Here is a 24700-nt window from a genome sequence, read left to right as displayed (position 1 = left end):
ATATGTTTATCTGATCAAGTGTTCTGAAATCTTTCAAAAAGCTCCCCAAATATAAAATTCTAATTAATTAAATAAAAATTAATTTAATTAATTAAAATTCTTTTAATCTCCAGTTAAGTTTGGGATGCTACAGAAGGCCCCTGAAACATCCCAAAGAGAGATTTTTAACTATAAAGTTTCATTTGGCATTTTAAATAACATGGAATTGTCAAATGAATCATAAAACTTCTAAGGTTATATTGAATGAGACAATATTATTAATATAGATATTGTAGAAATTATATGGACTCCCTAAAATTCTGGTATATCTGAAATGTTACCAGTGATAATTATGGGTATAGTGAACAGATTTCTTTATTGATTATAGTGTAACGGTGTTTAACCATGCTTTTAAATCTTTTGTCATTTATAGACAGTTAATTGTTTTCTTCTGATGGTTTTGCAAAATGCTTTCTCTTCAAGGAGATTTACTGATTCCTAATAAATTTCAAACTACAGCACTGAACTAAACTGGGTAAGACATTTTAAAGTTCTAATGAAAACTCTCATTAAAAGAATTAGTTACATGGGACTGATTAACCTGCTGAATATGGTTATAATTTTTGATATTGTTTGAAATACTACTGGCTTTTAACCTGTTTCCCAGACGTAAAGAATCTCTTCTCCTTAAGCTAGTTATGGTTCACAGCAATTTGATAAATTATACCTATGTAATCACACTTGGAACACTTATCTTTTCTCTCTATCTGATCCCTCAAGAGACTAAAAACACTTAGGTCCCCAGTGGCTCTATCAAACAAATTAGGGAGATCATCTCCTAACAGATATAGGAGTATAAAGATATTTTAAGGATTTTAAAGAGAAAAGAATTTACCTAAATCTGTAAGGCAGAAACCCATGAAAAGCCTTGACGTGTCTTTCTTGGCCTTAGCAAACCTTAACATTCTACCCTGAGACTCCGTATTAAAACTTCCAACACAGCCAATTTAAAAAAGCCTATATGATCAAATAATCAGACTTAACTTGTAAAAAATTAATCTTGATTTGGCTATATTTGAGAAAACTGAGGGTAACTTAAGAGAGAAAATAAATTATATTTTAGTGGATATTAAATTCTAGTTTTGTTAATTGAGGTCCATATTTACTAAGACACTTCCCAGATCATTCCTTGCTGTTATGTCACATTACTGTACGGTTTAATTGAATTATGAAAAGGATACTCTAGGTTTGTTTCTGAAGCTCAGAAATCTATCCTTGGGTAAAGTTCCAATGCCCCATGACCTGCAGCCAGGGGATTATGCATACTGCAACAGGCATGACTTAAAGAACTGTCTCCAACCTGAATGGAAGGACCCTTTTTCAGGTACTCTTTACCAGACCATACACACCAAAGCTGAAGGAAACGGAGTCTCGGATTCATTTCCTATCTGAAACATCCCCTGCAGTGCACTGGCCTATCGAGTGCTGCTCACCTTAAAACAATGCCCAAATGGAGAAAAAGCTACCAGACCAGGATGAGAAGAAGACGACATCTGAGCTAGACAGCTGACCCAAGACACCGGACCAGGACTGTATACCAATTACTTTGATAATTTCTCCAACCTTTGATTATGATATACTCCACTTGTTAAGTTCATGATAAATTACCTATGTCTAGTACTTCTGTGTTACCTTGGTGGGTTTCCCTACTCCAAGGCTCTAATTAGATAGCCCTCAGAAACGTTATTCTAAAAAGAAATTATAGTTCTGTTTAGGCCACTGTTGATCTTACAAGGTGGGAGATTTCAACTGGCCAATTAATACCTGCTCTGACCCTGACCATAAATATGAACTTTCTCATAGGATCAAACTCAGAAACACAAGCAAAATTTTAACCCAAAAATACAACTTCTCGACTATTAAATTCTTACTCGTGACTTTATTAACGTTACTAGCTGTATTACTTATATCCTGTCTATTTTATAAAATTGTTGTCTGTTACATTTCCCAATGTGTAACTAAGCCCACAAGATTGATGATGGCTAAACATCTTGAAGAAACAGATAAAATTTATAACCCTGAATAAAATAAATATAATAGTGTGATTCTAGGTATGGGAATGAGCAAAGATGGGTAAACACTTTCTGTATCATAATAGACTAGTAAGACAGGTGATCCAGAGAACTTTTAGTATCAACAGGGCCTGACCAAAAAAAACTTACACCTTGAATGGCAACTTAGAAGATTCTTCACCTGAACTAGGAATGAGCCATCCTAGCACCGTGGGACAAAATTGGTCATGAAATGTCTCTCAAAATATTGGTCAAATTTAGGACCAAGTGGGAGCACTGTGAATGAAAATACTACAATGTGCATGAAAATACTGCAACCATGACAGTAAACAAAGAATGCTGAATCCGAGTCATCAGCGGCTGCTGCCAACCCCCAGCGAGTACATGCCTACAGCCCGGCCTCTCAGCCACTCACAGTGGTGCCCTCTGAGCAGACTCAGAGTAAGAAAGGACAGGATACTGGCCCTAGATAGCCAGGGGCTTGCCAAAGGAATGAATTCAATGACTCAAATGTTTGCTTCTCACCATACATAGAAAAGCAGTAAATACTTGAACTTGAGATATCTGGTTTTCTTTAGATAACAAGCAATATTTTATTGTTCCAATTACCTGGTCTTTGTTGTAAGCTTCTAATATATCCTAGCTCCTCCCCTACCTCTTGGGAGCAGTCCCTCAGAGTGATCTGAGAGGCTGTCATCCCGGCTCGAGTCCTCCAGCCAAATAAAACAAAGCCCTTAACATATAGGCTGAACTTTATTTCAATGACGTTCCAGAATAGACACAACTCATCAATTCTGTAATGGAACACACTGAATCAGGAACCAAAGCGTGTTTTAGTCCGGAAAATCTCCGGGTTCCTATTTCTTCCTGTCATTATACAATCCCTCTAGAACTCATTAATTTGCTGTCTGCTCCTCTGGCAACAAAACTCGTAGAAGACTCAACTCAGCAGAGCGCCCTGCTGGGGAGAACACCCTGCAGAAGCACTGCAGGCTGCCTGCCCTCCTGCACGCTCTGCTGACCCTTGGTGTCCTCCGTGGAGACCAGGCCAACAGAGCTGTTCCTAACAGCTACAAATTCGCACACGTTAAATAAATCATTTTATTTTATATGATATTTTACGTATATACACATCTCTGAAAACAGCTTTGCAGAAGCTCAAATCTTCAACATCAATCCCCAAAGGCAAATCCGGTCCCCAAGGGGAAACAAGACTTAAGACGACGCTAAGGCCTCCAAAGTCCTCTCAAGGACCGTCAACCAAACTGCCTGCAGGTCTGCAGCTGCAGGCTGTTACATGTCTGCTTTTAAAGCAACCCCTTCCTGCCCTCGGGTATTACAGTGTCCCTCTATGCCCTCCCGTCTCAGGGTAAAAGCAGCCGTTGCAGAACCTTGCAGGGAAGCACTGACAGGAGTCGACAAAGAGGATCAGAGCTAAGCTAATACTTCTGATGACACGACCTTGTCACTGTGTCACTTTACAGATGAAGATATATATAGAGAGAGGTGGGGTGATATTGCTCAAAGTCACACAGCTAATAAGTGGCAAAGTCTATAACTTTGCTCTTCCCTTCGGCGTGACGCTCCAGCTGGGACGCCCACAGGGTTGTCTCATGCCTGCCTGAACAATCCTCTCCTGTCACTCATAACCCACCACAGGGTCTGACCCTAGCCTGCCTTTTCAGCATCTATTTCCTCCAGTCTCTCAGGAACAAGGCCGTTTGGGCCACTGTATGACTTCCGGCTCCCGGAAACATCAGTGCTCATGCTGGTCTTGCCTGTGCACCCGGCCCGCTGCTCAGAGGCTCTTCCTCCCCTGCAGGAGTACGTTTCCACTCTCCGCAGGGACACCTCCTCAGGGGAGCCCTCTTCTCGCTCTCAGCACGGCAGGGCCACATCCCGAGCTGCCCCATTAGGACAGTGTGCGCCCAGGTCTGTTAATCAGACCAGCAGCATCAGAGCTAGGGATTATGCCCGGGCTACCCTGCAAAACTACTGCCCGCCACACAGCCCCCAGCCAGCAGGTCACCTGGAAGTCACAGCAAGTGCCCCACCCAATCCAGAAGCCTCTTCATTTGCCAGCATCGCTGATGACTGGTTTCCAAACTTTGGTCAGTTTCGCACAAAACAGCACCTTCAACTGTGAAGCAGAGGGTTTCGCTTCTGCTCCCCATCCTTACTGGTAATGTCAAGGAAAACAAAGAGGCCTTTTCTCAACACTTTTATAATGACACCCTCCCACCCACAATACTCATATGCTCAAGAGCTTTGGATCCACGTGATTTTCTTTCCCTTATGATAAGCGGCTCAAAACACTGCGGGATTCCTTCTATTTAGAGGGTATTTGTACTCAGTTTATCGGCTTTAATCTGTTTTTGTCTCTCTTCAATATCCCTAGCAGTTGCCACCTCTTACTCCCTTCAGCAGCCTCCCTCCCAACATCTAGTCTAGGAAATCAGCTGTGATGAGGGGCCCTGGGGCAGTCACAGACGATGCAACTAAGGCAAAGAGAGGGTCCATAATTTGCCCGAGAAGATCAGCTTCAACCCCTAACAATGTGTGTCACGTCCCTGTGTTTAACTCTTATGCTAAGCAAGATAACTTTTTGTAGATTATGGTTATAAACAGATGAGGTATAAAAATACATACAAGGACACACATCTACTCTAAGATGCTCACTAACTCCACTATTTTGTTTCTACTTATTTCTATTAAAAAATATTAAGAACCTCTGCAGTCAGTATAGCAAAATGTTACTGGGCTTTAAATCCAGAATATAGAGGTGTTAAATGTGTCATTACTCATACTTATTTGTATGTTCACAATACAAAATTATTTGAAAGTCCCTCTCACCTCCCCCTACTCACTACTGGCTCTCACCTGAGCTCCCAGACCACACATCTAACAACCTTTCACTTTACCCACAGCTGAACTCATCAGTTTTCCGCAGAACTCCCTCTGCAGCTTTCCCTCCTCAGAGCACAGAAGGACCATCATTTACCTCATTAATCCACCCAGAAACCTGGGCCTTACTCCATCCTGCATTCACAGCCAGCCTTCATCCTTTCCTTTTTACCATCTAAACATGCCTTCAATATGTTCGCTTTTAAACACTGACCGTCCCACCGCTCAAGTGGAAGCCACCAACACTGCCCACCTGGACTCACGAGTCTCCTAAGTGGCCCCACAGCCGCTCTCCCCTACTTGAGACAAATGGGACTGTGCCACTCCCGCGCTTTTTGGACTCTTTTAAGACCCACTCGTCTTAGAAGAAACTCCGAGTTCTTCACCAGGTGAAAGTCTTTGCCATGAAATTGTCACCTCAGGGAGGGCAGGACCCGCCCTCTCCCCTCGGCCCCGCCCTCTGGCAGAGCATCAGCTTGGGAGGACCTGCTGAGCTACACCAACCTGTATTCTAAACCTGGTCTGAGTTCTTAGCAAACTGCTTCACTTATCCATACAATTCCAAGGTAAATTAGAAAGATTTTAGATGTTGAGCTAGACTATTGATTTTGGGATTTTGCACTAGCAACCTGCAAGGACATGTTCTAAAGATTCTGTCTTCTTAAAACCACACCCAGGTTAAAGGAGTATTTGTGGAATGTCTTCGGAGGAAAAGGGACTGTACTTTTACAGGCTTTATGTTTTATAACATGAACAACCCGGACAGGGTCACAAATGGAACCGCCTCACAAGTGACAGAAGACAGGTGAGAGGCACAAAGCAACAGGTTGCAAAGATGGTAAGAGTAAACATGATTCTCCAACCCCCCCAAAAAATTTTTGAAACAACCAAAAATTCTGAATTTTAAAAGTAAAAGAGTATCATATAGAGAAATGAAATAAATAATGCTCTTCATCAGGGTTTCAAGATCTCACTCCAGAGTTTTTAGCAGGCCATACTGAATCCTAGCACAGAAAAATCAAATGGACTTGTAGTGAGAAAGTTCCAGGAAAACTGCAGTAATTCCTCCACTTGTGTAAGGACATACACTCACCTGCTGAAGGTGAATGTAAACCGCATTCTGGATAAATTCGAAAGCTTCCAGGCTCCGCTTCTGGATGCCAAGGACATGGACAGCTTGGAAGCATGCTTCTAACTCAGTCACCGGCATTTTTACACTGCAGGGGAAACGGAGGCACCCAGTCAAGAGCAGAGATGTTCCTGTCGTGTCTCACAGGCCGTGCCTCGGGGATTCAGTGCCCTGCAGCAGCCCGGCCCCAGGCAAGGACCAGCAGCGTTTTCCACCCAAGCAGGAGGGGCACTGTGCTTGAGAAAGCCCATCTCTGATGGGGGCAAGAGGGGCTGGTGGGGTTCAGTGAACCTATAAATGCCCACAGAAATATGCCTGCATTCATTCAAGTGATGCAAACAACTGTAGCAGGCTATTTAACAAAATTTCAATTGTCAGTGGAAATTTTGCCATTCCTTTCCGCTTGTCCCCTGCACTCTGAGACAGGCTTAGGCTCTCTTACACCTGCAGCTCTGTGCAATAGTTGTGAAGTCATTTTACTTTACAGATACCACGGTTCTGCCCAGGGTGATATCCAGCCCAGAGAGGTGGCCCAGGCCAATTTAAAGCTATGTGGCTTGCGTGCAGGGACAATTACAGGAGCTGGTTCCGGAGCCAGGCCCCTCCCCACCTCTGCTCCCCTCTCTCCCGAGGCCCCGCTGCCAAGCACTCAGGCTCCGTGATCTTAAGTCCTACTCTTCTACTCTACTCCAAACCCTTTTCCTTTTCTTTTTTTTCCCTAATTATTCCCAGCTGGAGTGATTTTTCAATCTCAATATCTGAAAAAATTCCTGCAGCCGAAAAAGAGGTCTCCAGAGGTCAATGCCCATATGCTGGTTCCTGAAGAGAGCCCCTGGCTACGGGGACCCTCACCAACACTCACGGGGCATCAGAGATGTTGCAGGGTCGGCCACCCCCTACAAGAGTTTGCTGTCACCCCAATGCCTGCACAGCATCCCTGCTCACAAAATATAGTTGGTACACTTATCGGTTATTAAGAAGCAAAAATACAAAATTGCTCATATTTCTTACTAATTTTATCTATGAAGCTGGAAACGGAATTGTAATAAAATGTAACAGTTTTTACCCTATGTTAAATCTGTTCCTTTGAGTTTAAACCTGTGCCCTGTTTCCTAGGCTCAGACTTGGTAGCTCTGCACCATTTGAAAAAGAAAGTTGCCTTTAGCCTGAAATCTGCAGGAAAGCCTATTCTCCTGGCCCTGATCTTTAAAAATGTTAGCTCATCTGCACTTCTGTAGAGATGGCAAGTTGCATAATAGAGAATAGCCTTTGTTTTTTTGGAGGTTTTACAGGGGTACCATGATTTGATCCACATGGACAGCTGCAAGAACAGCGGATTCAAAGGACAAACAATTCATAAAGCAAGAAGTATGCAACAACCAACCACAACCACCCCCCCTTTTTAGTATAAAAGGAGACTGAATTCTTACTTGGGGAAGATAGTTCTCCAGGACATCAGTCTGCCGTCTTCTGGGTCTGCCAGCATTGCAAGTGAAGTCACTATTCCTTGCTCCAACACCTCATCTCCCGGTTTATTGGCCTGTCATGCGGCGAGCAGAACGAGTTTGGACTCAGTAACAAAATGACTGCATTGGAGGTAGTATGTCTCCAATGTTTCCTCGTTTCCAATATGTAACATGCACATCATTTATGATCTAGTGCAAATAATTCATCAAAGACAACCACAAAAAGAAACTATACTCACCTAGCTATCAACACTGAAGTCACAACCTGTCAATTTTATATGATGTTGAACAACACAATGGAAAAACCTAACATAGGGAGTTGATTCCACGGAAATAAAATTATTTCTACTCCTTCAATACTTTTTCTTTTCTTTTCTATTTTATTTTGTTTTGCTTATTGAAAGGAAAATAAAAGTCAAGTCATTTTATTTCACGTATTTTTGTTATAGCTACATTCTTTAAATACTACAAAGAGATTTAAACTGCAAAAAAAGTTGTTCATATATTAGTATAAAGATATATACACAATCAATGGGGATTAGGAAAGGAATGGACATTTAATAAAAATCCACTGCAATCTTGTCTTTTACAAGCATATCCTGGAATATAAGCTGTATGATCCAGGGGGCCCCATCCCCATTCTCACTGTTGAGTCCCTTAGCAATCAACTACTAAGGCACCAGCATAGAACCATGTGATCAGTATTTGAGGAATAAATTAGGGAATTAGCACATTCAATTCTAAAACAAAAACCCTAAAATAAATACTGAACTTATTTACAGATAAAGAAAATTGGAACCAAAAAAGTAGTTATTTCCCCAAGGTCACAAAGCTAATAACTGGTAAAGACAAGATTTGAACTCATCTGCCTGATTCTAAAAACTAAGGTGGAAATCCCATTCGACTGGGGAGGGTCCAGCAGCAGAGCCTATCACCCTATCTTTGTTCAGATCTAGCCTTAGACAGCCTGAGACAGCACCCCATTCCTATGGAACTCGAGGGCAAATGATAACAATAAGGATTTTATATCCAGTAGTTTGTTAGGTCTCATTTATATAAAGTGTCAGCAGGTCAGCAGAAAAACTCTGGAAAATATGAGTGGGTCCAGAGCTTTCTGCTGATTAGTAACTCAGTCTCTCAGGACATAGTGACCTTCCCATGAGAGGCCTCATGGACATAAACTAAAGGCAGCTGAGCAATGAAAACTAACAAGAACCTGGAACTCAAGCAAGAAGGTTCCCTGCCATCCCCCACCCAGTTGCCTCTTCACCCGCATGGACACGATGGCAGGAGACCCAGATTCTTGTCCAAGTTACATCATCATGGATTCTCATCCATAATAATGTATGACTCTATGCCACCTTATGTCCATTAAAACTCAAATATGATAACACCAATATCTCAGCAGAATATCTATGTCTCCACTTCCTGTCTTCTAATAGGAGAATATTTTTATGGACAAAAAGCAGAAATCCAATTTAAAAAACCATGCACGAAGCCAGGTGAAATTCTGCTTAAGAGACTGCTCTCATGCTGAGTAAATGAAAACTCAGAAAAAGTGGCCCTTCTCCCTCAGTAAATGGGAGGTAGCCTGATGTGTGTGTGTGTGTGTGTGTGCACGTGTGTGTGTGTGTAAATCAAATACAATGAATTCTGGGATGTGTACAGTTTTTTTAAGTCACTGTCATTTCATGGGAATGAGCCAACATTTAAATAATTTGAATCTAGTGTTCTGAGAGAGTCTCGGGCTCTTGGTGGAGGAGGTGAAAGGGGAGAGTGAAGGAGGAAAGAGGTACATGAAGCAAAGAAGTAAGAATACTGCCAGGGAAAGGCAAGACGTTAGTTTTGTTCTTCCTTGCACCACATACAAATTAGGGACTCGCTTTCTGCTGATGACTTATCGAGCACTGAGTTGCAGGAGAAGAGGGGACAGCTCATTGCTCACTGAGCTTGTGACTGTACATGGCATCTTATAGACACAAATCATTTACCCTGATCAAACACTCTAGCAGCAGGCTGTAATTCTTCTGTTTTGAGAGACAACAAAGCAGGAGTTCAAACAGGATGCATAACTTGACAAAAGTCAGAGGTCCAGTAAACTAAAGAGGATTAATTCAAACTCAGATCTGAATGCAGAGTCTGATCTTCCCACTCCCAGGACTGGAAAATCCTTAACACAGGCTCCCCAGCTCCCCTGCATTGTTCCTGGCACCAAGCATTTGCCATGGCAATGGTCACCATTTCTCACAGACACAGCGCTCTGTGCAGCAAATGACCTTGATCAGACCTTGATCATCTACCTGCCACGCCCATCAGGCTTCACCATACAGGCAGGAAAGCTGGATTTCAAGTGCATACAAAGCCATTCCTTGTCTAACCTGGGCTCTTCTGTGGTTTCTCCAGCCTAAAGGCAGCCATGAAACTGCTCACAGTTTGTACATGAGCCACACTACCTCTCTCCATCTGTCTCCCCACCTATACTACTTAGCTATGAACATTTTGAGAATCTTCGACACAAATTTTTAAAAACAAAAAAGAAAGGATTCTGGAACAACTACTTAATACTTACAATTTTAAATGACAAATTACAAAGTGAGTATTTACAAACCGAATCTTCCTTTCTAAATTTCAGTTTTAAGCATTTAAAAATATAATAGCAAAAAATTTTCACTTACAAAATTGACAAAAACATAAATAATAATCTGGAATAAGTTAAAAAATAATGCCCATGTTCTAAATGGAGAAACTTCAGGGCTGTACTGAGGGGTAAAGTAAGAGGTGAGAATGTAGAGACATCAACAAATTGCATGGAGGAAAGCAGTTTTGTAAAGATGTAAGTTCCCATCAGAATAATTCAAAACTTACTGAAAACTCCCATGACAACTCCAATCTGATTTTTTTTTAACTTGAACAAAATATTTTGGAATTCTTCAGGAATAATAAAATCATAATACTAGACAAGAAAATTTGGGATGGAAGAAATGAATGAAAAAAAATTCAGACTGCCAATTATTAAATAAATTTTTACAATATGTAAGTTATGGTGCTGGAGTAAGAAAGGCAGATTGACAGAAGGGAACCATGAGCTCAAAAAGAGACTCTAGTGTACATAAGTATTTTGTAAAGGTGGGATTTCAAATCAAAGAGAAAAGTATGACTTCAGTAATTGTCCTGAGACAATCAGACAATCACCTAGAAAGAATAAATACTATTCCTCTCATAAGGACCACAAGATAATTTACAGACAGTGATGTAAATATAAAAAAGTACTAATAACAGCAAATACAACACTTTGCTCTTATTAACTCAACTTACCCTTACATTAACAAGTACTATTATCATCTCCATCTTAGAGATTAAAAAAAACCTACAGAGGAGATTTATTCCAGTATAAGAAATTATTTTTAAGAATAATTTCAAAGATAAAACACATAAGGAATACATTTATTATCATAAGAATATTTTGAGACACTACCAAAATTAAAATCCTCCTAAACAAAATGAAAGGCAAGAAATGACAAGAAAAAGCTCTGTGATACATGTTGTTGAAGACAAGAAGTTAATGTTCATAACATACAAAGAGCTGTCACAAAGCAACAAGAAGCTCCCCCACTTAAATGTGTGCAAAGGATAAAAGGAATCATTCATTTTAAAAAAGTCAAATGGCTAATGAGTGAAAAATGCTCAATACCTCACTGGTCATCAAATGCAAACTAAAACAATGAAAAAGCACTTTTGCTCATCATATTGGCAAATATTTTTAAAAGATATTCTATCTAGTGTCCATCTGTGGGAGAAGAAAACATGAGCGACATTTTCAGAGGACGACATGTCAATGGATATGTAAACTCTGAAAAACGTACGTACACACTGACTCAACACCACTTCTACGAATCGTTTCCTCTAGGAAAAAACAAATTTAGTCCAAAAAGATGTACCCATCAGGGCATTTACACAGCACTGTTTACAATGGTGGGAAGAAAAACTGAAGTGAAATCTTATCCAGCAATAGAGAATTGGTTACATAAGTAATTGTGCATCTTTTCATTCCCCTATGGAAGGAATTTCTAGAGTTACTTGAATGGAGTCTGTGATGAATGTAAATGTCACATCCAGGGACTAAATTTCCAGAAGTCTTAACTAAAGGAATACTCATAAAAGATCACAGGAATGTCTGTACAAGAAGGATGCCAGTCAAATATCCTTTCTGACAGTGGAAAATGGAGAAAACTTAACTGTCCACCATCAAGACAATGATGCGTTAAATCACGACGAGCTGCGAGCAATGAGGGAGCCGGCGTTTCGCCGTGGTCCAGGGCCTTGTCCACAGCATTCTCTCACCAAAGGTGTGCGTGGGAAAGAGACCACACCCGCAAATCAGGAGACCCCTCCACTCTATCTGAAAGGACCGTGTGAGTCTGGAGTGGGAGGACGTCTATGATATACACCTGAGTGATTAAAGCGAGCTGCAGAAAAACATATAGTATGGTCTCATTTTTAAATAAAGCATATATACACACACGTATACATGGAATTCTCATATGTGTGTATATATGTATGTCATAGGCATAAAGGTCATGAAACATATATATCAAATTTTCAACAGTTTTTACTCTTCGGAAATAAGGGGAAGGGAGGTAGGGCCTTCCTCTACCACCACAGTTCTCTTTTCAGTATTTCAGTTAAGTATACTTGGAATTTAAAAGTTTATTTAAGTCCGAAGTAAAATGGACAATGCCTCCACAAGACAGAATGCTATACTGGTCATCAAAAATCATGCCAGAGGAGATAGAATATTGTAGAAAAACATATAAAAAGCCGAATGGAAAATGGAGGTGTCCACACAGTAAACAGTCACAGAGTGCTCTCTGGTTTTTTATGACAGAGGTGATCCACACTGATGAAAATATACGTTAACGTGTTAATTATTATCTTTGAATAGCGGGACAAGGATAGCCTTTTTTGCCCCCTTTTTCAGAGTTATTATTTTAAATGCACATTCTTTTTCATCTGAAAAAAAGCATTTTTAGGTGTGTAGTACTATGCATTGGAGAATAATACAAGAATACTTAGAGAAACAAGTAACTAGGAGACAAAGCAGCAGCATCACACAATGTAGGACGGGCGATCCTGATTAACACCACGAAGTTACATAAGGACCCACAAAGTGAGAGCACCTGCTGTAACAGGGCGCGGCCCCCTTCCATTTGTCAGCAGTGTCTTCAGGGCTGAGGCAGTTCTGAGCACGGCCAGTGTCAGTGCTTGTGTCTTGATTGATGCTACTGGGGGTGAGGGCACCTGCAAGCCGAGAGGAAGAACAGAAATCATCCTCTGCCTTTTCTGTCTTGTTTCTTTGTTACTTTAAAAGAGAGCCATATATAAGATAAACCGTGTATCCCCCCAAATGAAATTTCAGTAATGAAACCGTTTTTAAAGACTTCACAGCTTATATTCTGCCTATAACTGTCTTTTCAACAAAGATCATATTTATTAAATGTTAATTAACTCAGTTAATTAACTCCCTGTTGAAACATTCTAGTAAAGAACATGAAATGCAGTATGTAAAAGAACCACACCTGCAGTGACTAGCTCAGCTGTCTTGACGGCAGTGCAGTCAGCCCCCACCATCCCGTGGCCCTGAGCTCCTGATGCTGGTAAGAGATTACGCTGCCGCCTCAGATGGAGAGAAACGGTGAAAGCATTTCTTGAATCCTACAGCACTGACAAAACATAACTGACAAATCCCAGGCCCCTTTGAGGCTCTCATTTTCTGTTTCTGGCCAACCCCCATCAATGAGCAGAACCACCCAATCCCCGAGCCATGGGACTCACGTGGGAAGCAGTTTTGGAGAAATTTCCAGGTATAGAATGTAACCAACTATACATAGAACTCTGAAAAAAGAAAAGATGCCATACTCTGATTTTGGAAGACACTCAAAATATTCTCCTAAGCCTTAGTAGCTGGAAAGGCTGGGCTTCTCCTAAGTCACTTATTTATTTCACAGCCATTAAGCATCTCCCTCAAATCCTGCTTCCCTGTGTCTGCTGGGAGCTTGAAGCACACTGCTGCTGTCGATCTTATAAGTCACATGGCAGAGGCATGTGTCTCACGCCTGCAACCCTCACACAGGCTCGCCTCCTAGCCTCACTGTCTGAACTGGGCCCCATTTTCTCACCTGTTTATTTGGTATCTGTTCTTCTGTAAGCTACCTGAAATGCGTTTTGGAACATGTCAGAAGAAGCAGTGGGTTGAGAAATGGACAGATTGAGAGGTGAGAGATGGGCAGACAGAGAGAGAGACTCCAAGAAAAGGGGAACAAATAAAATTTCCTATGCAAAACCCTCTTCTAATCAGGGAAGGAAACCACCACGGAAAAGTGTGAAGAGGCAGGTAGCTTAGGACTGTTTCCTGGATTCCATGAAAAGTAACACCAAGAGATGAGAGGGTAGAACTTTAAATAGTAAAAGAAAAAAAGCACGCATGCTTGAAAAATATATCTACAATATGTACTTTCTAAAGAATAGACTGAAATCAGCAGGACCCAATAACACTATACTTGGGTATTTACAGAAGTGAGAATCCCATCTCCAAACCACAAGGCATCCCTTCAGAGCACTGACAGTCTACATGGGGCGGTCATAAAGCCATCACCACAAAAGCTATGCTACCCTGCACTTACGAGGAATGAGCAGCTGTGCTCAGGCTGCCCACGTGCGTCATTTACACCCCACAGCACCTCTACGGGGGGGGACGCCTAGCGAGCCCCGTCTCTGCAGGACAGAAAACCAGTTCTGGAGAGGCTAAGCCGACTTACCAGTTCTCCATCTCACAGGACTGGTCTCTCCAGAGCAGGACACGAACTCGGACCCACGATTGTAACCATGGTACTACAGTGCTTTGTGTGCTGTTTGTGTGTATAATACATTTGTTTCTATCATGAAAGGTTATTTAATAAATGATCGGTTGTCTTGTCTATCTCATTAGCTCACAATCAATCTTTATACTGTTGAATTGTCCTCTTTTCCCCTGAAGAAAGGAACGGAAACAGTGGGGGTCAGAAAGAGGTGGGGCTCCATTCTTTATCTGGGATCTCATCTCATTGAAGTCCCCAAACAGGGAAAAGGAGCAAATGTTCTCTTTATCTTTTAAAGAGAGGGCACCAGTGATGGTGACTTATTCAATTACAAAATCAAGGCTGGGGAAAGGGCACATGCAGCAACTAGAGCAGTATCAGCTGTAGGAAGGTCAAAAGTGCTCACGGGAGGGCTCAGGGGGCAGCCTCATTTAATTTCAATCAATAAAACAATAACAAACTCTAAAAATACTGGCCTACAATGGATTAGCTCTTTCTTGACATCTAGCAAGTTTCCACAGCCCACATGTAACATTATCGGGAACCAGTGAAAGGAAGAGTCCACAGACAAGGAAAATCAATGCCACAGGCAGGCTGAAACCCAGGCTGGAGTTTAGGAAGAGAAAGGACATAGTTAAGAACTGGGGAAAGGCTGGGGAAAAAAATCATCACAAGGACTCTCAAGCATCATCCAACAATCATATAATCATTCATTCAAGAGAGAGTTACTGAGGTCGTATTCTGTGCAAGATTGTACAGCGGGTGAAGCAAGAGCACAGCGTCCATGGTGGCAGCAAGTTGCGGGGCTCAAATACACTTCTGATCCCAGTACCTTGCACACTTGTCCTCAATATAAAGGCAAAGATAATTAAAGTAAAATAATACTCTGTAAACTCAAAGCATTGTTGAAAAAAAAAGTTAAAGAAGACCTAAATACCAGGACAGACACTCCACACACATTCCCCTATCAAAAGAAAGTGCTCTTGGAATGGCAGTGCTCCCCAGAGCGATCCGTATATTCAACGTGGTCTCGATCACAATCCCAGCGGGCTCCTCTGCAGAAACTGACTATCTGCTGCTACAATTCATATGGGAATTCGAGGATCTCAGTAACCTATACGTACTTGAAAAAGAAAAATTTGAGAGGACTTATAATTCTCAATTTCAAACCTTACAACTGTATCTCCAGGTGAGATTAGAGGCCATTGTGAAGTTATTACTGTGTTAATCCTTATTTACTAAATTCTCTACAATGAATATTACTGTTACAATAAGAAAAATAAAAAGTAAGTTATCCTTTAAAACATGCACACCAATTCATTCATTGGGAAAAATTATTCTATCAATTAAGAGATAAATATCTATTGAAAAAGGACAACTTAAAAACAAGAGTGCATTTGCATTTTTCATAAATTGAAAACTGAAAAGCACAAAGACGTCAAGTTTCTAGGGAGACCAATGCAACATATTAATAGTTATTTTCAGAAATTCTAATTTAACAATGAAAACTCTGGAAAGGGAAAATCGTGACTGAGAGCCAACTGCAAACACATGGAGAGCAAAGGCCTAGAAATCACAGTTCCTTTAACTCTGCTCCTAACACAATAGGAGAGGAAATTCCTCACTGAGGGGACAGTGGAATCCCATGCATAAGACAGGATACACAGTACAAACTGCACTAGAATTGGGGGTGATTTTTTTAGAAGAATTCTAAAGTTACAAAATTGCTGAAAAACTATTAAAACACTGACAGAAAGATTAAAACACACAGTCATATATATTATATAGAAACATATGTAGTCTGCTCCCATGTTGCATTTAAATACAAATATATTTGTTCATTTATGGGCACTTATGACTTTATCCCTGGTAGAATATTTCAACTAAAACAAATAATCAATATAACACTCCTTTGTCAAATCTACTTGATAAGTTACTCTGCTATGTAAACATAATGTGTCTAAGATAGATCTAAAATTAGTGAAAAAGAGCTTTGTATGGCTTCTTGAACTATTCTCAAAATTCAAAGCTTAATTTTAAAACAGATCTGAACAGTAATTCTATATTACCTTTTCCGTCGTGAAATGAACAACACAGTCTGTTGTCAAATTTCTGTCCTTACAATGATTCACGAGCACCGTATCCTCACAAAACTGCTGGACAGCAAGGCACTATCCAGACACTGTGACCCAACAAATGAAACACAATGAAGACAGTGACCCTATTTTGGAGGGCTTATAGTCTGTGTCAACACCAGGGTTTTATTTGATTGGTTTGATTGGTTGGCAAAATAAAATCAATCAAGTACTTTCTTCTTTGAGCATTCTATAAGTCATGACTCTGCTGTTAGTGTCATGAGCAGGAAAGACTTAAGCATGACTTGATTAGATCAACTAGCAACAATCATCACTGGAGAGTGAGTAATAAAGAAGTTAACTGATAGCAATGCTTCTCCCTACATGAGACTTAAAATAAATCGACACTGATATCCGAAAAGAAAATGAGAATTTGAGGTCCCCAATAAGAAAAAAATCTAACAAGAAATCAAAAAAGTAAAGATTTTTTCATTAACATTTCCTGGAAAGATTGGAGCATGGTGGTGTTGAGCTCAGATGCTAGGGAAAAACATGAGGGTCTGAATTCCCACAGCACTGGGTAGCTTTGACACTAATATGTCAGTCAAATTCTCTGCATCTCAGTCTCCGATGCATAGACTGGGGACAACAACCGCACCCATCTCCTAGAACGGTCCTAAGAATTAAGTTATTTTATATATACAAGTTTTAATAAAATACATCAGATATTAAATATTACCCCAAAAGCACAAGGAAAAATGAAAACAGAGATAAATTGGAGTTCATTAAACTTTAAAACTTTGCTTCAAAAAACACCATCCAGAAAGTGAAAAAACAACACTCAGGAGAAAATTTTTTCAAATCATTTATCTGATAAGGAATTTGTGTATCAAAAAAAAAAATTCCACAGCTCAACAATAAAAAGGCAACTCAATTAAAAAATGAAAAAAGAATCTGAAAAGATATTTTTCAAGGAAAATATACAAATGGCCAATAAGCACAATGAAACGGTGTTCAATAACATTAGCTCTAAAGGAAATCAAGTCAAAACAACTAGGAGAAACCGCTTCACATTCACTACAATAGGTTAAAATCAAAAAAAGATTAACAAGCACTAATGAGGACACAGAGGAAGCGGAGCCCGCAGCCATTGCTGGTGAGGATGTAACACAGCGTGACCACTTTGGAAAACATCCTGGCACGTCCTCAGAGAGTTGAACATTTGGCTTCTGAATGATCCAGCAATTCTGCTTACTGGGCACACAAGTAAGAGAACTGAAAACAAATGTTAACATAAAAACTCCTACAGGAATATTCACCATTACTTTTCGCCATTAATTTTCAGAGCCAAAAAACAGAAACAACCCAAATGTCTATCACGTGATGAATGGGTAAACAAAGGGGCCCAGCCATACAGTGAAATATTATTCAGCAATAGCAAAGCATAGAGTACTGACCCAGGCCACAACGTGGACAAACATTGAAAACGTTACTCAGTGTGAAAGAAGTCAGTCAAAATAGACGGTTCCACTTACATGAAGTGACTCGATTTGCATGAAATGTTCAGCACAGGCAAATCCACAGAGACAGAAGAGTGGCTCCCTGGGGCTTGGGGAGGATGGGGAAGTTGATAATGTCTGCTTATGCGTACTGGGTTTCCTGTTGGGGGGAAGAAAATATTCTAAGATTGACTGGGATGCACATTTCTGGGCATAGAGTAAAATCCGCTGTACATTTTAATGGGTGATTTGTATTAAAACTGTTAAGAACAAAAGCACCTCGGATTAGTACCTTCCATAGTAAATGCAAATTGCTAACATTTATTACAGGAAGAAGAAACTGCCCTCAGCATGAAAGCAGGAGATCAGCAAATATTAGTTAACCGAAATTGGACAAGAGCATTTCACTTGAAACTGTTGCTGAGTGTACAAGAAATATTCAGACATGACAAGGAAAATCAGTTTGACATCACGAAGAAGCATTCTGCTTCAAATGCAAATCAAGGATTCGGCAAGCCCAGCTGCTTCAAATGACCAGAGAAGAAACCTGGTTCTTAAAACAAGCACCAGAGCCAACAAGGAAATGGTGGTGAGGAAAGCAGGCGGCCTAAAATCTGGAACAGTGTGCTACAAATAATTTCTCCACTGAAAATTCAAAAATAAAATGAAAGTGATGTAATGCTGTGTTGAACTCACGTGAATGGGCTTCCTGCAGTGCTTGACAGTTCTGTAACCCCGAATGACTCAGGAGAATCAGCATGGCTCCTGGGAGTCCCCAAGTAACTGCCCATCAGCACGCTGACCACCATCACATCTGCCAGGGTTGAATTGCAGAGAAGAGAGCAACCTCTGAAAGGCACAGGGAATGTTGACAAGGGAATAAAAGGCTGCGGTCAATCCTGGGACAGAGGCCCTGTGAGCAGAGGCCAGAAGGCTGCAGGTGAACTGGAGTGGCCCTGGGGCAGGAAGGGACCACAGGGGAGCATATCTCAATTATCTCCTCTCTCTCCCTCGGGTAGGAGGGATAAAGCCTGCATCCTTCTCACCTGGAACTGTGGGTTCTGGCTGGCGGAAGTCTTACCGACACGGAATGAATTTCTCAAGACTGCGGAAAAAGGAAAGAAAGCGAGAGGAAGTAGGGAGCCAAATCCACGAGTCTCTCAAATGCTCCCATATTTATTGTGTATAATCAAAGTAAAAAGTCAATAACAGTTGTGAGATAGTAGGCAGGAACTTGGGGAAAGAAGGGATGAGACAGAGATTGTAGACTCCACCATGAGTACTAAGGCTTAGTTTACCTTTAGGGAAGTCATGGGCTGAGGGGAACAAGATACATTTTTTAGACATGTTCATTACAAAGCAGACCACCAGACCAGCCTGGTCCCTGTTTTGGGGATAATAGACTATCTAACACCACGCAGGCCTGGCGTTTATAGCTGAGGGCCTGGGTCATTGCTGTGCAATAAGCAGTGTGCTATCTATAACCTCAAATATGCAAGCAAGGCATTGTCTCTGCTTTTTATGGCAAGGAGACAGGAGTGAGGATGCACAGGTGTTTGCTTTAAAGCAGTTAATAAGCACATTTTTTTCTTCTTAAATTTGACAGGCGGCTGGGATGTGTTACAACTTGTTAACTCAATCATGGGCTCCCACATGGAACCATTATGGAGGACATCCTAGGATGAAAAATCCTGGCTCTGGATCTTTTCCTGCCAGCTTCGGCCACTCCAGCAGGGTCTAGACACATCCCTGAATAACGATCCCACAGAACCACCTAAACTCTTAACTCCTGGTGCTTGAAACTTAATTTTAGCTCTACACAACTTAATGTAGAAAAGTTTCAGAAATAAAAGATGTTATATTCTTTTTATATCTCATCATAAGACTGATTTTTCTGATTGCTCTAAGCTGCTTCTACATGGTAAAGCACCTAATTCTGCAGGTGAATTCAGTACTTTCCTTTGGGCATAACTAGACAGTCTGGGCTGTCTGACTTCTATTAGTCAAATACCAATACACTTAATTGATTTCTTTGTTCATCAATTTCAGCCTGGAGGTGAGGGTCTGTCACTATTTTCCTCAGCCCACCCTCTACTCTTTTCTCATCAGCATCTCAGGCCTCCTGAAAACAAAACAAAGCATTTGTTTCCCTTCATCTACACTTTCCACAAAGGCAACAGGAATCATCATGCCTAGAGAATGAATTCAACACAAATGTTAAAACAAAAATCTATAAACCTGAAGCAACTCCATCTCCGACTCATGATACACAATGACATGAGAGTAAGTGTGTCAGGTACAAAGCATGCGTGAGCCTGACCACCTCATTTCTATTCTTCAAAGGAAGGAAGGTTTTCGTATTTTTTATTATCATTCTTTGTCATTGTTTCTGATTAAGCCAAAAAAATTTTTATGAAATAATTAAGCACTGCAATAACAGATTTTCGCTGTATCAATTACAGAAGGAATTCAGAGGGGATAGGAAAACCCACCTCTGTAAAAAATGCAAAATTCCTTCCCCTGTTAAGAACACGAATACAAAATGCAACAGAGAATTCAAATTCTTGTGGAGAGGACAAAAGCCACAGAATCAAAGCAAAGTCATTATTATGACTCAATCCAAAATTCACTGGACAAACATGCTCAATGCATTCAAATAATTTTTAAGGCACACTGCAAACCATTCACTTAATTATCTACAGGCTAGAGGAAGAATTTCCCTCTATAACAGACAACATAAATCAATAGGTTGCCCCACCAAACAAGGAACAAACATCAGGTTTTTTGAAGTTCTGATAAATCAGCAAGTTTTAAAGATCAAAATCCAGAAATTTTAAACATTCATTCACACCAGAATGAATCAAGCACTTAAAAAAAATAAATAACCCAAAGAAACTAAACACATTGATCACGTACCTGGATCAATGAGAAATTCTTGTACAGCTGGAAAAAAAGAACAGTCTATAGACTTATACTTGAAAAATAAAACTACTTTTAAAGATAACTGCTAAAACACATTTCATCATTCATGTTGCCTTGAAAAATCTGAGGCACTTGTCTCTGATCAGAAAAGCAATTCTGAGTATTAGTATGTTACAATTCAGTGCCAGTTTGCTTTAGAAGAAAAAAGAAAAGCTACTGTTTCTCATCTTGCACAAAGTTTAAAGAACCTCCCTGCCTCTATCTCCTCCCATTTTCTAAGCTCATGCTCCCCAACCCTTCTGAAACAATTATGAGAACCTCTTATTCCCACCAATATGCCAAATCACAAAAGAGTATCAATTTATTTGTGTAAATATATACCTACACCTTGAACTGGAGGAGAAAGATTTCAGAAGGCTATATGGAACTTATTGCTACATTCCTGAAATCACACACATACACGTTCACAGAGACACAGACATATACAAACTGAATTACTGGGCACTTCACAAGCTAAGGACTTACAACTTCTAGAAGATAACTTTGTAGTTAGTTTAAAATACAAAACGGTCAGCTTTTGAAAGCCTTGAACATTGCAAAATCATCCAAATATCAATGAGATCCAATTAGCCTTCTCTGTAGAATGTAATTCCCCATGATGGCAAAGCAGACCCTAAGAAGTAGTGGATCCAAGACTCGTGTTTTTCACTAGCTATGATCGTTTTAAAACACGTAAACAGATTTAGAAAGGTATGTCCCTATGACATTTATTCTTATTGAGATGGCATATGTATTCAATTGTCTATGCAGAAAATAGGACCCATGATGGTGTTTAAGAAATATTTTGTGTATTGAAATATTTATTTTTAAGTGCAGACAAGGAGGGTGGGTATTACTCCATTGTAGAGCACCTGTTGTGCACGCACATGTTCCTGGCTTCAATCCCCTGTACCTTCATGAAAATAAATAAATACAAGTGCTTAATTAAAAATAAGAATAAATTTATATAAAAAAATAAATGCAGACTAAAAACCACTGCAATCTAGGAGCCACAATTATAATAAAAAACAAGTGTTTCTATCAAATATTGACTATACGCCAATCACAGAGACAACCACAAATCACACCTGACAACCATCACGTGTGATTCTCAGCAATCCTACTAAGTAGACACGGATGAGAAACCCGGCTCTGCGGATGAGGAGACGGAGCTCGGAGGAGCCGGGGACACTGACCGTCCTGCTCCCCGTGACACCGCGTCAGCCCAGGGCAAGCGCTGACAGAGCTGCACTGAGGGGACACCCAGCTGCATGGAACCATGGGGGATTGGGGAGTCCTAGAAAATACTCAAAAGTGTTCAATGAAAAACCAGCTCAAATATGTTACTCTGTGCACCATCCTCTAAACACAGAACATGTCTGGGACCTTTTTGATGCCTCCGTGTCCTTTCTGCCATCATCAGTTACGTGCCCTCTCAGCACGACCAGTCATGAACTGGACCCCATACGAAGTGCACTCAGATGGAAGAGCTTTAAAAGCTGTTTTATGAAGTTTGTAAGACTCTGTCTATTCCTCACACAGGCGGTCATCCAGCACTACTCACCGGTGCGGATGTACCACCTGAAATCACACCTTTCTGCTTTTTAAAATCCCTTCATGTAATACAGACTTTTAAACATCAAAGAAGCAGCTCAACCACAGACAGTGGACATCTTCTCACCAAACGGACTCAAACAGCCCATCGGACTACCTGGAAGCCCTTTTCTTCTATTAAACCCACTTCCAGGTACTTCATCTGATTGGTGGACTCGGCCTCTGAATGGCCTACTCAGAGAGATCCCATCCTCACATCCGGGGGTGGGAGAGGACCCTGCTGCTGGGAGAAATCAGTGAGGAAGGTGGACATCCTCCAGCCATTTCTGCACGGGTAGAAATGCCACATGCTCAGAAATTATACCGTCAGCACCCCTCGGCTCCCATGGACTGGTTTCACATTAAGCAAACTTATGACACACTGATGCAAGAAAACCAGAAATTCAATTTATTAATGTAACAGGAGATGTGAAACTACAAACCAGATTGAAATATCAGAGTTCAACCATGAGTACAGATTCTCCTCCACGGCCCAATCTCGGGCAGGCAGTCACATGGCAAGCGTGGACAGAAGCAGAGCAGGAAGGGTTTCTAGATTAACTCAATGGACTAAATTTCTGTTATAAGAACAGATCTACTGCCTGGAAAACAATTAATGCCGATCACGGGGCACACTCCATGGACAGTGGCTGAAACACGACTGTGAGTACCTGTATAACTCCACTTTCCCTGTCCTTTCTGGTCTAACTGATGCAGAGGTACAGAGATCCAGGGATGCAGATACCTGTAAACACCCAAAGCCCATCCCTGGGAGCCTGGAAACCAGATAGCCAGGATTTAAATCCCAGCTCTGCCACTTACTAGCTCTGTTACCTTGGCCAAATTACTTACCCTCTGTGTGCCTCAATTTCCACACTGTAAACCTGGGATAACAATCAAATCTTTCTTACTCACTTGTGAAAATTGGAGGATTCATTTCTGTAAAACTCTCAGAAAAGAATGTAGCACATTTTTGGTGCCCAACAAATTTCAATTTAATAAGAAAGTGATTTACAAGTCTCCCATCTAATCATCTTCTGTGTTTCATGACTATTCTGAGTCCCAAAGGAAATCCTTATTTCCCCTCTTATAAACTCTTGAGGAGCACCCTTCTGTTTCAAGCCACCACCTGTTTAATCTGAGAGGGGATTCCCTCCTCCCCACTCCTCTGGTCCATGGGAGACTGCTTCTCCCTTCACACCCCTGACCACTGGCCCATGGCTAGCCCTCCTCACACTAACAGATTGAGGTGTGAGTCCGGGGAGACAAGCAGGTCATATGAAAGCTTTCCTTCCCCTCCAGTGTTGGCCACCCTTAGGAAGCAGCCGGGATGCTCAGTTCCATGGCAAGACAGTCCTGTGCATTATGGGTCAGAATCTCTCAAGGGAATGCTCGCTGTGGACCAGAGTTACCTGGGACTGCGTAAGTCTCTAATTATGGGACATAGTGTCATGACACTCACTCTCCCACAGCCCTGAATTTCATGGAGAACGTGGCTTCATCAGTAATAAAGGAGACATTTATCGCCTGCCTGTTCTTCTTTGTCATCTCTCAGTTGGCTGCTGGACACAACATGTGTATAAGTATTGGGTCCCCTTAAGCCCCAACATATATGAAGTAACAAAAATTCTGTGGCTTAACATTGGTTCAGGGCGACTGTGTAACTGTCCTGACTCTGCTGATGCTAAATTATGTGTATAGGAACTATGGAACCTCCTCAAATATCTTTCATCATAAAACCAGCTTTTCTTATTTTCCTGTTTCTCAGTAATTGCCAAAGACTATCAAATGATGGCTTCACACCAAACAGCAGTTAAGATTATGAGCCCTCTTGTCATACACACTGTGCTAAACACTTTACATAATTTCTAATTCTCACAATTCTACAAAGCAGAAATGAGTGTCCCCATCTCACAGATGAGGGAAAAACTCAGAAAGAACTGACTCAGGATCACGTAGCTCAGTGGCAGCGCGTGCACGCAAACCCAAGTCAAAACACCACACCCCTTTGTATATGTACCAAATCTCCTACCACCCATTGACACACAGCGGTGGGGATAATACTTAGGGAACTCAGTACACTTTTCAGCTTTAAGGTGCTCCAGAGGCCGCTTCTAGCTCTTTTATAAAATCCCGGCTCACTGGTTTCTAACACTGCAAGAAAAGTC

The 24700-nt window shown here is 41.0% G+C and overlaps 1 protein-coding gene across 1 annotated transcript in view; it reads right to left on the bottom strand.

Moving 5' to 3' along the window:
* The window catches only part of LOC140690712 (uncharacterized), a 65683-nt gene that overhangs the window by 23567 nt on the left and 17416 nt on the right, over positions 1-24700 (bottom strand). The window contains exons 2-6 of the mRNA XM_072952633.1: positions 19025-19083; positions 18675-18827; positions 18015-18138; positions 7515-7624; positions 6049-6172 (exon numbers count right to left, since the gene is read on the bottom strand). Of these exons, the coding sequence (XP_072808734.1) occupies positions 6049-6172; positions 7515-7624; positions 18015-18138; positions 18675-18787 (471 nt within the window). The 5' untranslated portion in view covers positions 18788-18827; positions 19025-19083. The remainder of the gene's footprint in view (positions 1-6048; positions 6173-7514; positions 7625-18014; positions 18139-18674; positions 18828-19024; positions 19084-24700) is intronic.

This window comes from Vicugna pacos, chromosome 31, assembly GCF_048564905.1.
Source record: "Vicugna pacos chromosome 31, VicPac4, whole genome shotgun sequence".
NCBI lineage: Eukaryota > Metazoa > Chordata > Mammalia > Artiodactyla > Camelidae > Vicugna > Vicugna pacos.
The sequence above is the reverse complement of the archived record's forward strand: the minus strand, read 5'-3'. Positions and strand labels throughout refer to the sequence as shown.